The sequence below is a fragment of the Ictalurus furcatus genome, chromosome 3 (genome assembly GCF_023375685.1).
Source record: "Ictalurus furcatus strain D&B chromosome 3, Billie_1.0, whole genome shotgun sequence".
Lineage (NCBI taxonomy): Eukaryota > Metazoa > Chordata > Actinopteri > Siluriformes > Ictaluridae > Ictalurus > Ictalurus furcatus.
Window position 1 is genome coordinate 2871081 of NC_071257.1, and position 15822 is coordinate 2886902.

The 15822-nt window shown below is 41.4% G+C and overlaps 1 protein-coding gene across 1 annotated transcript in view; it reads right to left on the reverse strand.

Moving 5' to 3' along the window:
* Positions 1 to 15822, reverse strand: part of ldlrap1b (low density lipoprotein receptor adaptor protein 1b) — a 35861-nt gene that overhangs the window by 10523 nt on the left and 9516 nt on the right. Inside the window, exons 2-6 of the mRNA XM_053620375.1 lie at positions 7377 to 7519; positions 5945 to 6057; positions 4973 to 5087; positions 4447 to 4519; positions 1611 to 1691 (exon numbers count right to left, since the gene is read on the reverse strand). Coding sequence (XP_053476350.1) covers positions 1611 to 1691; positions 4447 to 4519; positions 4973 to 5087; positions 5945 to 6057; positions 7377 to 7519 — 525 coding nt within the window. The remainder of the gene's footprint in view (positions 1 to 1610; positions 1692 to 4446; positions 4520 to 4972; positions 5088 to 5944; positions 6058 to 7376; positions 7520 to 15822) is intronic.

Here is a 15822-nt window from a genome sequence, read left to right on the forward strand (position 1 = left end):
ACACACACACTTACATTAAACATGTACTTTAAAAAAAGAGATAGCATTCTTTATAATAGGCCATCAGTAAGATGTTTCGTCACCATCACAATTACCATCGCCAACCCCATCACTACCATCATCATCATCACCACCACCACCAACCCCATCACTACCATCACCACCACCCCCACCACTACCATCACCATCCCCATCACTACCATCACCACCACCCCATCACCACCACCCCATCACTACCATCACCACCACCATCATAATCACCACCACCAACCCCATCACCACCCCCATCACTACCATCATCACCACCACCCCCATCGCCACCATAATCATCACCACCCCCATCACCAATACCATCATCACCACCACCATCACCACCATAATCATCATCACCACCACTACCATCACCACCATCATCACCACCACCACCACCACCCCCACCACTACCATCACCACCACCCCCACCACTACCATCACCACCACCAACATCACCACCAGTACCATCACCACCACCCCATCACCAATACCATCATCACCACCACCATCATCATCACCACCACCACCACCATCATCATCTTTGTAGACGTCCTGTTTGCTTAACAATCCTGTGCTCTTTATTGCTCTGTTGCGCTTATTTAGCGAATGACTGAGTAGACTTCTAATGTACTGATTACTTGTTAGAATGAACTCTAGATCGCACTGTAGAATTGAACAGAACAGCCGTAACTCAGAACAGCGCAGAACAACACTACAGGCCTGTCAAACTAAACAATTACATCCCTGGGTTAGATGTTTATTTTTTCACTCAGTGCCACGTTGGCCTCCTTTACCATTTTAAATCCTTCTGTCTTCTTGTAGCAGATTTAACGTCTCCTCTTTCACAAGCAGTGCAATTACCCAAGGTTCACTCTGAAACTCAATAAGTGTGTATCTCTCTGTGTGTGTGTGTGTGTGTGTGTGTGTGTGGCAGGTCCATGACCTTTCAAATGGGCACTTTTGGAGTCCCAAACCTCATTCTTATTCTCTCTCTCTCTCTCTCTCTCTCTCTCTCTCTCTCTCTCTCACACACACACACACACACACACAATATTGCAAAGTCACTGTCCTCATACGACACAGGAAGCTTGTACTTTACAAGTAAAAGTGACAGTGTGTGTGTGAAGGGTGGCTCATATCCATGACCTTTCAGGCTCGCTCACTCACTCATTCACACACACACCCACATAGACAAACAAGTTTTTTTTTCCCCCTTTTGTTTTTTTTGTTTTTTTTTCTTCACAAAAAATAAATGCTGGTGCTATGATGCTATGTTTATAGCTGCCATAACCTAAATGATAACAGGAAGTAACTTGTTTCATAAACGTTCCAGAGCATTTCACATAAACTAGGTTCTTACGATGAGTGATCATTTTGCATGATAATAATTTCCAAGTTAAAATATCATAAGATTGATGTTAAGATTAAATCTGAACACATGAGTACAAATTGTCAGGAAATTGCCATTTTCTGGAAGGATATCAACATCAGTACTCTGGCACACAGTGTGAACATGCTCACACCCAAAAACTCGTTTCGAAGAGAACACATGAAGGGAAAGAAAGAGAAACTCTCACCTCCTTCTTCCACACTTTCTGAATTCTGTGACTGCGAGTTGCTGGGTCCAACCAAGTCTGACTTTACGCGCTTCTCTTTCTCTAAGAGATGGGCGAAGCAAAGTGAAAGAGTACCATTAGCGTTTCACATTTAAATAATCAATAACAGAACATATCTGCTTTAAAAGCCAAAAGGTGTTTAATATCAGCCTGACTGGACCAACGTAAATGAATAATTGCTTTGATTCAAATACATAATGTATAATCTGCACTAATCTGCCTTTAAAAACATGCAATGGTCTGCAGAAAAGAATGCCCACATTGAGTGAATACACTACAGCGTAGTGACAAGTAAAGCTTTCACCGATTACAAGAACGATTTCCAGTACCTAGATGCTAGAAAACAAAAAAGCACGCACGAGCCATTTTCCATAAGCGATGCAGAAAATAACTGACGGTGTATTTCAGTACAGCACTACACTACAATACGTGCTATATTTTTGTCTGTAGAAAATCTTGCCCGAATCGAAAGCTCAGTTTATACACCGAATTTGAACATATTTAGTGACAACACTAAATTTCTTGTGGTTTATTTTTTGGCTGTGTATCTGTATAACGGAGATTTCAAAGTCAGTACAGAGACAGAATGTGTCTCAAGAATTATCCCAAACACATCGCTAGAGGATAAACCATCTTTAATACTCACCATTACTCATAGGCTCAGCACTGTTATATTCTCCAGAAGGCGTAGCAGCACATGTAAATTGTAGGGGTGCCAATAATTTTGAAGAACACATATACATACTACGCAGTACAGTATCGACACGGGTGATGCATTCAACCACAAAGTTATAGGCGCCCTTCTCGAACGTAAGCAAACGTGAGTAAAATTAACCTGGGAAACAATATATTATAACACGTTTCCTGCAAAATGCTAGTTTCAATACGATTGGCTCCCCACACACATTTAATATGCGGTGACGCATCTTCTGGAGAGAACGACAACATGAACACTGGAGAGAATAACAATAACGGCCTGGCTCAATGTTTTGTTTTGTTTTTTGTTTAATGGCAGAAAGTTTGAATTTTACAATAAGCGTATTTAAATGTTGCTCCAATCTTGCCAGTCAGATGTACATGTAAACATATGTAACTGTTAACAAGATCCTCAGATCATCACCGTCTAACTGAAAGCCTCCAGCCTCGCAATTTGTCTTTGGTAAATTTCACTGCGAGGTGCTTGGCCCCCGCACACGCTGTTCACAGCTATAGTTCCTCTCATCTTTACTTTGAAATGTGGAATCTTAGGTAAACACACTGTGTGGAACAGTTGCAGATCAACTGAGAGAGAGAGAGAGAGAGAGAGAGAGAGAGAGAGAGAAAGAGAGAGAGAGAGTGTGTGTGTGTGTGTGTCTGTTTCTGTAAGATAGAAGTGATCCAAGACTTATGAACTCTTATCTCACTACTCCTACCCACTGAGACTTTGGGGCTCTGGAAGCTTTTAAAAGTTTTACTTGCAACATCACAGCCTGTGCTATTCCCCATCAGTTACACAAGCACGCACACACACGCGCGCACACACGCACACACACACACACACACACACACACACACACACACAGTTTCAAATCTGAATTAATCAGAATATTTAACAGGTGATACCTCAACACCGAGCCTGAAGCAGCTCGGTTATGATCTATCAATTATTAAATAGAAGTGGAGCTCGACTTAAAACTGAATTAAAGGCTTATATTTAAATCTGGCAAAACAGTGTGATGTGTCAAAGGATAAGTAAACACTCTCCATATCTCACACTGAGCGAGAAATCAATGTGAGAAAAGCTGTCAGCGAGGCTTGACATTTTCTTTTTACACACACACGTGCGCGCACACACACACACACACACACACACACACACACACACACACACACACACACACACACACACACACATTCTCAGCCCTCCTACCATCGTCTATTTCTTGTTCCTCCTCTCACTGCCTGTCAAAAGGGTCTACCTGTGTATCAGCTATCCTGTCAAAATATTATTGCCTCCAGCTCGTTTTTACACACTCTCTTGCCTTTGCGGGCGCACACGCGCGCACACACACACTCTCGCCTCTCACTTTCACACGCACACACATTCACCTTTGCACACACAATCTGTGTCTCAGAATTTTGATTGAGAGCTTTAGACATCAAAGGAGGCGTGGCCCCTGTGTCGGTCAGTCTCAGTGAAGGAGGTGTGGCCTCTGTGCCTGTCAGTCTCAGTGAAGGAGGCATGGCCTCTGTGCCTGTCAGTCTCAGTGAAGGAGGTGTGGCCTCCTGTGAATATTAGTCACAGTGTAGGGACCCAACACTTGTAAAAGCTTTAATTAAGCACTGAATGCTTAAATCTGCATCTTGTATCCATTAGATAGTTAACTAGATATGGTGTAGTATTATAAAATCTAAGAGGAGATGAGGATCACCCCATTTATAAACCTCTAAACCCACAGAAATTGTATAATGGGGCCATTGGGGGACAAAGAAAAGCAGTGAATGATGTAAAATAGCTCACACTCAGACTTAGAGAGAATGAACACACACACACACACACGTACAGACTGGGCTCAGAGCCAGATTCCCATTGTTTTTCAGTTCATTAACTACTGAAAATACAGGAAATATGGGTGGGCTTATAACCAGAAAACATAAACAACTGTTCACACACCGAAGAGGAGCTGGTGACATGAAATGTGTTATATACAATATTTAGATATTAGAACATTTATTTAAAGACAAAGCAAAGATGAGAGAAAGAACACGAAGCTCTCCATCACGCAGCCGACACTGAAGGAAATAACGGAGATCGTACCTTCCTTGGAGTTCTGCCAAAACTCAAAGGCCACTTTAAAGGCCTGCGCTACCGTTAATGTCACCGCCTGTGCCTGAGACAGAGAGAAAGAGAAGAAAGCAAAAAGGTGGAGAAAGAGAGGGAGACAGTTAATACAGTTCAATACGTTAGGAGTTTATTTCACAAGGGATTTGAGTTATATGACTCATAAACCGTGCGGCTGCACTCAAAGGAGAACTGTGGCGATGTCCATTGTTAAAAGCGCTATGCAAATAAAAGTGAACTGAATCGACTCTGTCTGTCCATCTGTCTCCGTCCAACTGTCTGTCTGTCCTCCTGCATTTCCGTCCATCTCTGTCTCAATCATTCGCCTCTCTGCCCTTCTCTGAAAGGAAATGTGCTCGGGGTTACAGCAACATTAGCCGAGCGAGGGGAAAATCAGGGCGTTTCCATGCCGTCATCCCTCTAGGGACACCCGATTATGTATCCACGTCAGCCAAGAAGACGTGAAGGAAAGAAAGAAAAGACAAAAAAAAACTAAACTCACCACTTTCTTTTTGGTGCAGAGGAAGGCATGGCACTCGAGCGTCTCATTGCGCTGGCTCTGAGCGATGTACGCAAACACCTTATCGTGCATCTTATCAGCAGTGCAGTACGAGATCCTGCGGAAAGGAGCAGAAATTATACGAGTCAGATGGAGACAAGCCGACGAAATCACAGCCAAAGGCACAGAAGCCGTGCAGCGAGAAACAAATAAAGGTCCCCGCGTCTTCCTCTCGTCTTGGCCTTTTAAGCTTTCAAGTCCAAGTTCCAATCTCGTTTTACAAACCCACAGCCTCCCAATTCCATACCAAATTTTTAAAAAACAACAACAAGAACAACAACAAAAACGCATACACGCACAATAGGGGTGGAATACCACACCATCTGTACCTGTATCACTATTTGGATTAATATTCCCAACTAGATGAACCTGCTTTCATTTTTGTTTTTAAAGTACGTTCTTACTCTTCATATCTGTTTATTATCTGTTCTATCTGAATAATGCAGTTGTATTGAGTTACATCTCTAGAGCAGAAGATGATGATCTGACATCATAGGCACAGCTGTGTTTTGTTCTGTGTGTGCACTTTAACGTCACTGGAGACCACACGTCTCTCTCTTCTTCATCCAGGAACCTCTCCCCCAAACTGGTGGACTGGTTGTTGTTTTTTTTTTATAACAAAACCCAAGAACGCTGCTTTCTACTTTCCAAACCGTATATTACTGTACTAAACTGTGACCACGGGTAAAAGTATATGTTATTAGTGTAGGTCATGTCCATCAGACAGCAGACGGGAATCTTTTAGAAAATTCTGGATTAAATAACCCCTGGCTGACCCGTTGAGCACAAAACAAGTTTCAAATAGCTTGTTCTAGGAGAATGTGAGAATGAAATGCCCTTTCTGGGCATCAGGAAAAACAGCTGCTTGCACAGATATTAAGAGAAAGGGAACAGATCAGCAGTCAGCAGTCTGACCTGTAAATGGAGACGTTTTCTATCAGCTGATTTGAGGTGCTGTCGTACAGGATGATCCCTCTTGGAGAAACCTTCAACATGACCTTCTGGAGCTTCTTCCCACTGGCTTTGGCCTGAGAGAGACAGAGAGAGAGGCAGAGAGAGAGAGAGAGAGAGAGACAGAGAGAGACAGAGAGAGACAGAAACAGACAGCCAGAGATACAGAGACAGAAAGAGAATCAGACACAAGCAGATAGATAAACAGCAATAGAGATAAAGACAGGGAGAGAGAGAGGGGGGCAGATAAACAGAAAAAGACAGACAGAGAAAGAGAGAGCCAGGAAGGGAGACAGAAAAACATACAGAGATACAGACAGAGTGAGACAGATAGATGGACAGAGAAAGAGAGAGAGACAGACAGAGAGACAGACAGACAGAGAGGGGTTATTATTATTATTTTATAGACTTAAATTCTCCTTTCTTATCTATGCTGATGGCTCGGCAATATTGTATATAGACAATCATGTCAATAAAGTACTTTGAAAATTGAGAGACAGACAGACAGACAGACAGACAGACAGACAGAGAATGAGAGGGGGGGGGGGATGTTTAATATAACTGCACATTCATGTAGTCAGTGACGAGTGTCCTGCTCTGTGCTTTGGAGTGACTCAGTGAAAAGGCCAGAGAAAAGGTTGAAGCTATTTTAACAGCGTTAATGCTGTTTGATCTGGACTGAGCACTTTGCTACTTCACAAGCCAGTGTGTGACTACATGGAGGGGAAAGAATTCCTGGAGAGGAATCTGAATGACAAACAGCTGGTCTAAGGACATGGAAACATGTTTGGAGAATTATTGGCACCTTTCACAGAAAACATTGCAATTTTCCACTCAAACAACTGTACATGAAACTTGTGTTTCCTCCAACAAAAACATTATTTTTTAGAAGAATATTTAATCAAAAGTAGCATATATGCAACAAAATTGTTGACGCCCTAAAAGAATACTCTCCAAATATGAGGTTACACTGGATATTTAATAATATGCAAATATTTGCATTTAATTTAACAATAATAATGGATATTTTAAAAAAAATATTAATCACATTCAATAAACTACCCTCTCCCCCTACAGCAGTCCTCACTACATATTCATTGTTAGGGGTGCCAATAATTCTGAAAACAGAATTATTGGGCGGGGTGGGGGGATGGGGGGGTCTTCACTACTTTTGTTGTAGAAAATGTCATGTATAACGGTGTCCTCGTATGATTTAAGCGCAAAATTATTGCGTGTTATTTATTTTTGCGTATTTTAACAAAGGGTGCCAGTGATGGAGAGAAAGAGGCAGAACTAAGAACTCAATTCTGACACATGATTTTGATCTGAACCCTTAGCCTCAAAGCGGCCCTTTTTGGGCATTTGGCGAGGTCAGGGGTTTCCATGGGGATCTCACCGTGGCAACAATCCTTTTGACTGCGGCGGCTGACAGCTCCTCTCCTTTCGGCTGCTCGACCAGCGTGACGCCAAGATACTTCAGCTGGAACGCCATGCCTTCCAACAGGGTCTCGCGCGTGTCCGTCCAGTTCTCCGGGAGCTCTGTGGAAAGATTGATTTTTAAAAAATCATTTAATGCATTTCCAATCATTTTGAGAACATACTTGCTTCACAAGAAGTAAATAGTGAAGCATAAACGGATCATACCAAAAAATAAATAAATAAATAAATATTTCAGATTTGTTAAACATTCTTTTACTAAATCTTTTCCATATAAACGTGAGCTCCTTCCAGGATCAGATTAAATCCAGCACCACTCCTGCACCAACAAATCGGCTCATGAAATCTGCAATTCTAACAATTGAAGCACAGGAGTGCAAGACAAGCAAAACCATCTACATATGAAACAACGCAAAGCGCCACGTGCACGCACTTCAATCAGCACTTCTCTTCCAGAACAATCCCTTTTGATTCCATAAAGACCCTATTTAACCTCATGCACGCTTCCTGCACACAAAAGACACAAACCGGTGTGCTTTGGTGCTCCGCTTTGTACGCTCCGTCCTCCATGACCGGCGACTGAACATTACAACTTGAAATTTATTTCAGGTGTGTTATGAGTTACGGTCTGGAGTTGTAGTTTATATAAAATATAGTTCACACTTGATGATAAGGATACAAACATATTGAAATAACTGCACTTTTCTTTTATCCAGCAATTAATCTGGGCACGTTTCTGTACATTTTATTTATTTAGTAAGAAATAGAACACTTGAAGGTGTGTCGTTATATCGTTACGCTAACCAGGCAGGGGCAGAGCAGACGAAATCTGGGGATTTCTGCTCAGAAGGGTCTGCCCAATAGAAATAGGTTTTGCTCAGCAAGAAAAGAAAATGAAGGAATATTGCGTCTCTCGCAGTCTTGCCTTTTTCCCTCTGTTGTGCTCTAATGAGCAGAATCACTTCGGGCCAAGACAAGGTCGAAGACTTGATGCCAATCAACCCCTTCTCTACAATTCAGTGCATTTTGGTCCACTGAATAACATCCTCAAAATGCCACTCTTCAAACTGCTGGGGGAGGGCAATTCACGCTCTTTCTAACTCAAAAAAAAACAAACAAACAAAAAAAAAAACACCCATTAGTGTAGACGTGTAGGTTTTTGCAATATGGTGATGATACGATGATGATTTGCATAATGTACGAAACCTACTTTCTCAAACTAGTCCTGTGGGGGTTTTTTTTTGGCATATTTTCCCAAAACTGGTGTAAAAAAAATAATTCATGGTGTGGTTTTTCACAGCTCGGAAAGTCTGATTGAGCAGAAATTTGGTATACTGCATCGTTTGGCTACTTGTAATTGAATTTATAATGATGATTGGGTTAGTTATAAGACATGGTCACAATCAGCCAGTCGCTTCAGGTTATCACTGAGGTACCATCATGAAACTTTTGTATAGTTTGTTCAACTTTGGTCTCTTTATTGTTCTATTTTCTATGTAGCTTGGTCAAGGACTTGCCAAAGGGTGCTTGGACCCCATAGGTTGCTGCTTGCAGAGATTATTTATATATATATATATATATATATATATATATATATATATATATATATATATATATATATATAAATAAATGAATGAATCTGCAGTAGAGGTCACAAGTTTAAGTCTGTAATAGCCAGATCAGCACTTTATTCGTCAGATGATGATGGCGAATCCAGTCAGAGCACAGATGTGAGCTGCTCAAGGGCACAGCAGTGACTCGGTCCTGGGATTTGCTCTCAAACTTCTCCAACATTCTGACACATGAAATTAATAATATAAGCAAAAGTATAAATAAGACATAAGCATTATATAAGCTATATGTAGGAGGATATAAATCAAATATGCTGTTCGAACAGCTGTTCAGCTGACAGTCAGCTGAAAGGAGCAGAGGCAAATCATTTGCACTTTGCTTGTGCAAAGTCTTCATGTGAGTTCATATTTTTCTTCACAGCTTATTACTATACTTTAGAACATCTCTAGGTTTGGCTTAACTTGGAGAGGTTGCTCATCATCGTTTGGTGCAGTCTGTAAGGTTTAAAAGTAGATCTACAGTATACCTACACTAATTATAGAATAACGCTGTTCGTTATAATAATGTGCTGCTTATTATTATTCTATTTGAAAATCTGAGCCTTGAAATTCGGCACGGACATACAGGGAACGGGATGTTTATGCTTTTGGGAAAGATTGGAATCACGGTTGCCTCATAGCAACGCTCCCAAATTCGTTATTTCGTCAAAGGTAAGACATAGGGGTGCATTTACTTTTAGTCGGAAGGCCGTGCGGACCAAACCGTAGGTGCTACACAGACGAAATTTGGAAAACTTGAAATATGAATGTAACCACCTAGAATCACCATAGCAACACCACAGTAACCACCTAGCATAGCATAACAACCACCTAGCAACACCCTAGAAACCAGCTGGCACAGCATAGCAGCCATGTGGAATATCATAGCAACGTTTTAACACTTTAATCTTAACCTTTAAACATTTAACATTATAACCTTTCAAACTTTTAATCTTGGCATGCTGAACCGTAAAACATTTTAAAACCAATGACAAGGTTCGTCCACGAACGCTAACCTTCCCGTTTTATACAAGATCCCTTAAAGAACTAAGATTTAAAATGTTACCCCGTAGCAGTTCCCACTAGTATTTTGTTTGTTTTAACAGATATTAAAAAAGGTTCCCTAAAAGGCAACTCATGAGGTATAGCGTAGTTTCAGCAGGCAGTTGGGGTTAAGGGGAAGTCGATATTTCTCAATATTTCTATTACAAAGCCAAAAATCTAACTGAATGTGAAGAGGAAAACGCTTGGGAGCAGGCTGAGAACTTTTATTTAGCAGTACTGAAAACACACACACACACACACACACACACACACACACACACACACACACAAACACTTGAAGTAATTAACTGTTGTATATTTGTCCTTCCAACATGAAATAAATACAATGAATACATAAACTGATGAATTTGCATTTGACAGTGAAAATGTTTCTTTCATTTGGAACACAGTTCACCACAGTGGTGGCAGAGCGACAAAGTTGACTTCAACCCCTGTAAAGTTATTCTTTTTTTTTTTTTTCCCTCCCCCGACATACACAAGTGTTGTGAAAGGAAACGTTACTCTTGACGAGAGATGTTGTAAGCCCACAGGACTGAACCGCAGTCCAAAAACTCCAAGAACACGAAGTGACCGGACTCGGATTCACAGCAGCTGACCTACAAAACGCTCGCACCTGCAAGTAAACACAACGCGTCTCTCGGAAAGTGGTCTATTCCGTGCCCTCAGCGAGCACATGAATAGCGTATGATTGCGGCAATTCTGAAAATATGATTTTCGGCTTTCTTTTCCGAGAAGCCATTAATTTAACCCCTTTAAAAGCAGTGACACATGAAGAACAACCCAGCTCACTGAAAAAGCGTTTCTTGGAATTTATCACTCATAAATATTCATGCTTAAGAAACCAAAAAATAAAAAATCATCAAATCTAAAAGCAGAATGGAGAACTACACAAGACATGAGATCACGGTGTAGCCTTTACTGACGAGCCAGTGTTTTTCAAAAGTAAGCACTTTGAAAAATTTGCAAGTACAAGCGTGTTACTCTTGTGGGTTAGACGTCTTGATCAGAGGCCCACGAGTCTTCACTCGAGTGATCTTTAATTGTTAAAGTAGGCACTGATTAAGCGCGTTTATTAGCTGAACGTACCAGTTTCTTCTGAAAGAAGTCATGACGCGGATGACGAAATTCGATTTCCTAATAATTCTCTCTCGTTTAGGTTTTATTTGATTGATATACACGCGTCGGTTCGAATTCATCCGTTCGTTTGAAGCATTAAGATCAAACGCTGAGTGGACGGCGAAAAAGAGAACAGAGATAAATCGCAGGATTTAGCATGTTTCCTTTACCCAAGACTCAACCTCACACATCAAAGCCTCCCCTGTGGCGGCCCTGAAAGCTGGGATCAGGTGGGAAATGAAAGTACCCCCCCCCCCCCCCCGTCTCTGTGCATCTGTGTATCTGTGTGTGTGTGTGTGTGTGTGTGTATACAAGGTGGAGTGCTATCATGTGAAACTGAGGGCGTGTCGGTGGACGTGAGGTTCTTTTGAGTCACTGAGCCGAGTGAGAGGAATCACAGCAAAATCAAGAAGGCCAAACAACAACCCAGTGTCCCTGCTGCTCTGAGCAACATTTCATTTTTTATCTCAGTGGGTGTGTGTCAGTCAACAGGTCAGACGAAGACACACACACACACACACACACACACACACACACACACACACACACACACACACACACACACACACACACACACACACACACACACACACACACACACACACACACACACACACACACACACACACACACACACACACACACACACACACACATCAAACCCGGAGAGGGCAGGTGGAGGGGAGCAGGTGTTTTCTTCAAATCCCTGAAGACACACATGCACACAGTTGGCTGTCAGAGCTGAGGAAATTAGTCTATGGAGGAAATCCCACTCAAGTAAACATGCACACACACACACACACACACACACACACACACACACACACACACACGAAGCAATCAAAGCGTTGACTCACTAACTGCATTTCACACACCATCACAAATAAAATTAACACGGGATGTTAATATAATAAAGCAATACTCAATCATGTCCACTACTGCACAAGCACATGGTGAGTGTGTGTCATGTGTGTAATAGGTTTTAGTGAAACAGAGCATGGAGAGGTCATCAGGAGTGAGTCAATTACTGCAGAATGCTGCTGCTGCTGCTTTTACACACACACACACACACACACACACACACACACACACACACACACACACACACACACACAGGCAGACAAACACACAGAGACACAGACACAGATAGAGAGATCCAACTCTGAGATCCAAAACTTAATAAAATGGAGATTCAAACTAATTTGAACTTAACTGGTCTAACTTTAGACTCTTCAGGATACGAGAGGAAAAAAAAAAAAACCCCAAAAAAGCCCTCCGTCTCATCCTTTATCTGAGACATTGTTTGCCTTAAGAGCAGCACAGGAAGGAACATCCCATGTTCGATGAAATCAGACTGCCTGAAGCGGTGCAGATCCAGGAAGTGAAACTCGACTTCTCCCAAATACACATTCGAGGTCAGTGACCACAGAAAGAGGAGAAGGGCGGAACGAGTCGATCGCCTTATCCGCACCGCGGGCCGCTATCACGAGAAATAACAAGTGACACAGGAGAGAGCGGGTGACAGACGAGACGAGGCCGAGCGCCGGAATGATGGCAGATGGTGAATGAGGCATTGTGTGTGGCCATCAGCCCACCTGCATATCTCTGTCTTCCACCCGCTCCACACACAATGCTACTTTCAGCTCGGCACAACTTGATACAGCGTACACACACACACACACACACACACACACGTCTTGTATTACTATCTCTGTCAGGCATTTCCATTAATTTGAGTATTACTAAGGCTAAGTACTTCTAAGCCTAACCTTAACCTCATTTGTTCAAAAGGATTTAAAAAAAAAAAAAATTTTTGTACTTTATAAATATAAGAAATGTTTTGTGTAACTTTTATTTGTTCTCACAGTGTCAAACAGATATTAATACACCCACACAGGTGTTCAGGACAGGGAATAAGTCAATGACGGGGGGAATTTTGAAAAATCGCATTTCTGTGATCGCAAAATCGTGAAATCCTGGAGGGACTGAATTGTACGGCGGACACTTTACTTAATAATTAAAGACTAATAAGAAACGGAGAGTGAGAGAGAGAGAGAGAGATGCTGTTGCTACTATGATTTAGTTTACTTTATACCACACAGTGATCAAGGCTTTATAGTCACCTTCTTTGTGACCAAGTACCTGAAAAGGTGATCTCATAATATATAGAACAGTAATAGAAAGTAATGTAATACTATGACTTAAGGTGTGCCTAAACTGCAGACCGACAAACTGCAATTAATGACATTAAAGTGAGGGTGTAATATTTCAAGGATGCAGGTAGACCTGCAAAGTAACCATGCAATGGATACGATATTTTGCCACACAACGTCTTTAGAAACACACAGAGTGGGTATGACTTTCAGTTATTTGGGTGTGTGTTCCAGACGGAGCACAAAGTGGACACAGCAGAAGCCTGCGAGAAAGAAGGCCTTCAAAAGGCCATCAGAAATTCTGCACCGTCGGCATTTTACGTGGGCAAAGTCGTGCCAGTCGGTTCGGCAAAAACAAGAGCCTGGGTTACAAACGCACACTGGTCTTTCTTGGGTGTGTGCTGTGATAGGAAAATAACCGGCGACTCGGTGGTGTCCTGAAGTGTTTTATTCCTCTTATACCACAGCAACTTTCCAATATGTAACATTTTATTTCATTAAAACGCAAAATGTCATTCATTTTATCCATTTATGGTTACGTCAAATGTTGTGGAGTGTCTACATCTCGTCTCTTTTCCCCCCCTCTCTTGAAGTTAATACGGAGAGAAAAAAAAATAAAAAAAATGCACCTTTGTCATGTTACCAAGAAAGCACAAAGCCTTTTCGGTTTAGGAAACTTACAGCTACGGCTTTACCTCTGATGTCTGTTACAAAGCACTGACACTGGAGACTCCTTCCAAAAATGGTAAATAAACATCTCCTCAGACAAAAAAAAAAAAACAAACAAAAAAAAAAACCAACCCAGAACCCTTCATATCAACACTTACACATCGGATTACGGAGCGTCTGCCTTACAAGTTCCTGCGAACATTGGGAATTGTTGAAAGTACAACAAAGATAGTCAGCGTTTGAATGGATTTTGAAGTCCTATGACAATTCTGTCTTCTATAGCACAGTAAATGTGGTCACAAGTGCATAAAAAAATGTTTTTATTATTATTTAAAAAAAAAAAAAAAAAAAAAAAAAAAAAAAAAAAAAACTTTTCCACTAGATTGTGCAGTACACTTCACAAGTCCACAATGCCACGTTGATGGTTATGGAAATATTTCAGAATAACTTCTCATACACTGGTGTCATACTAGCAGCTCCACAGTATTACAGTTACTGTGACAGCCCGAGAGCGCGGTTTGGAAGAGCACTGCATGAAAGCAGCGATGTTTCCATCTAGCTCCGTCTCTGCCCTAGTTGCAACCACAAACAAATTTAAAGCCCACAGATTTACAGCATACTTAAAGGGCCTCTTTATGACTTTGTTAGTCTAGATAAATAATTCAGGCTTCCTCGAAAAGCTTTCATGATCAAATGTGTAGCTGCTGGGCAACACGCAGAGATGATTCGAGTTGCCCGATACCAACTTGCAGAAAAACATCCAACTTGGAGCATTTCGGGACGGAACCCACAGTAACTGGTTACGTCCGATTCGATTCAAATCAGGACGCTTGTATTGAAGTTCGTGGTTAGGTTCGGCCACGCGTTCGGCGAGAACAACCTCCCGTGTTGCAGTGACGTTACCTCTCATCTCTTTGAGAGAAGCCATTTCTGAAAATCTGATTCCCAAAGCACCAAAATGTTAATTGCATTTCCTGAAATACCCTCTCATAGTCCCATGCTGATGACATCACTCAATTGCGTTCTTCTTGCTCTCTTTGTAAAGATTTCAATGAAATGTCTCGAATTGCACAAGTCGGTGTCAGGCCAGGCTTAAGGAGGACAATTAAACATGCAAATAAATAAATAAATAAATAAATAAATAAACAAACACCCCCCCCCCCCCCCCCAAAAAAAAAAAAAACAGTAATAGTCTCTTGAATGGGAATTCCCAATTTAAAACCGAGAAAACTCCTCCTATTTCCAATTTTATAGAAAATCATGAACTTTTTTAAAAAACCTCACAAGGCTGTGCCAATCAATATTATACACTATGACAAATAAAATATTAATGTTCAGTTTTATGTTGGAATTAGACACACTCAGGGATCAATCAAGACATCTTGGATCAATAAAGCCTCTGCTGGATTAAAAAATATGCTAGTCATCAATAAAACATGAAGGGGAGTGCTTTTAAACGAAAACATGTTCCTCCAGGATTCTGCGATCACAGAAAGCAAAGCAAACTCTGGCAATATTCGGAGGAGCTTGCGATTCTTTTTTCGAAACTACCGAAGATTTAGGTCAAGACGCGTCATGTGACGTCATCACGACGCGCGTTCAGCCAAAGCCCTCTTCGATTCACGTGCGACGGACAACAAATCACTGCGAAAGAAAAAAAGAAAAAAAAAAAAAAAAAAAACTCCGCAAGTTGCATAGCAATTTTTTTTTGGGGGGGGGGGGGGGGGGGGGGCACATCAAAATCAAGCATTTTTGGTTTAAATAATCATTAAAAAAAAACACACACACACAC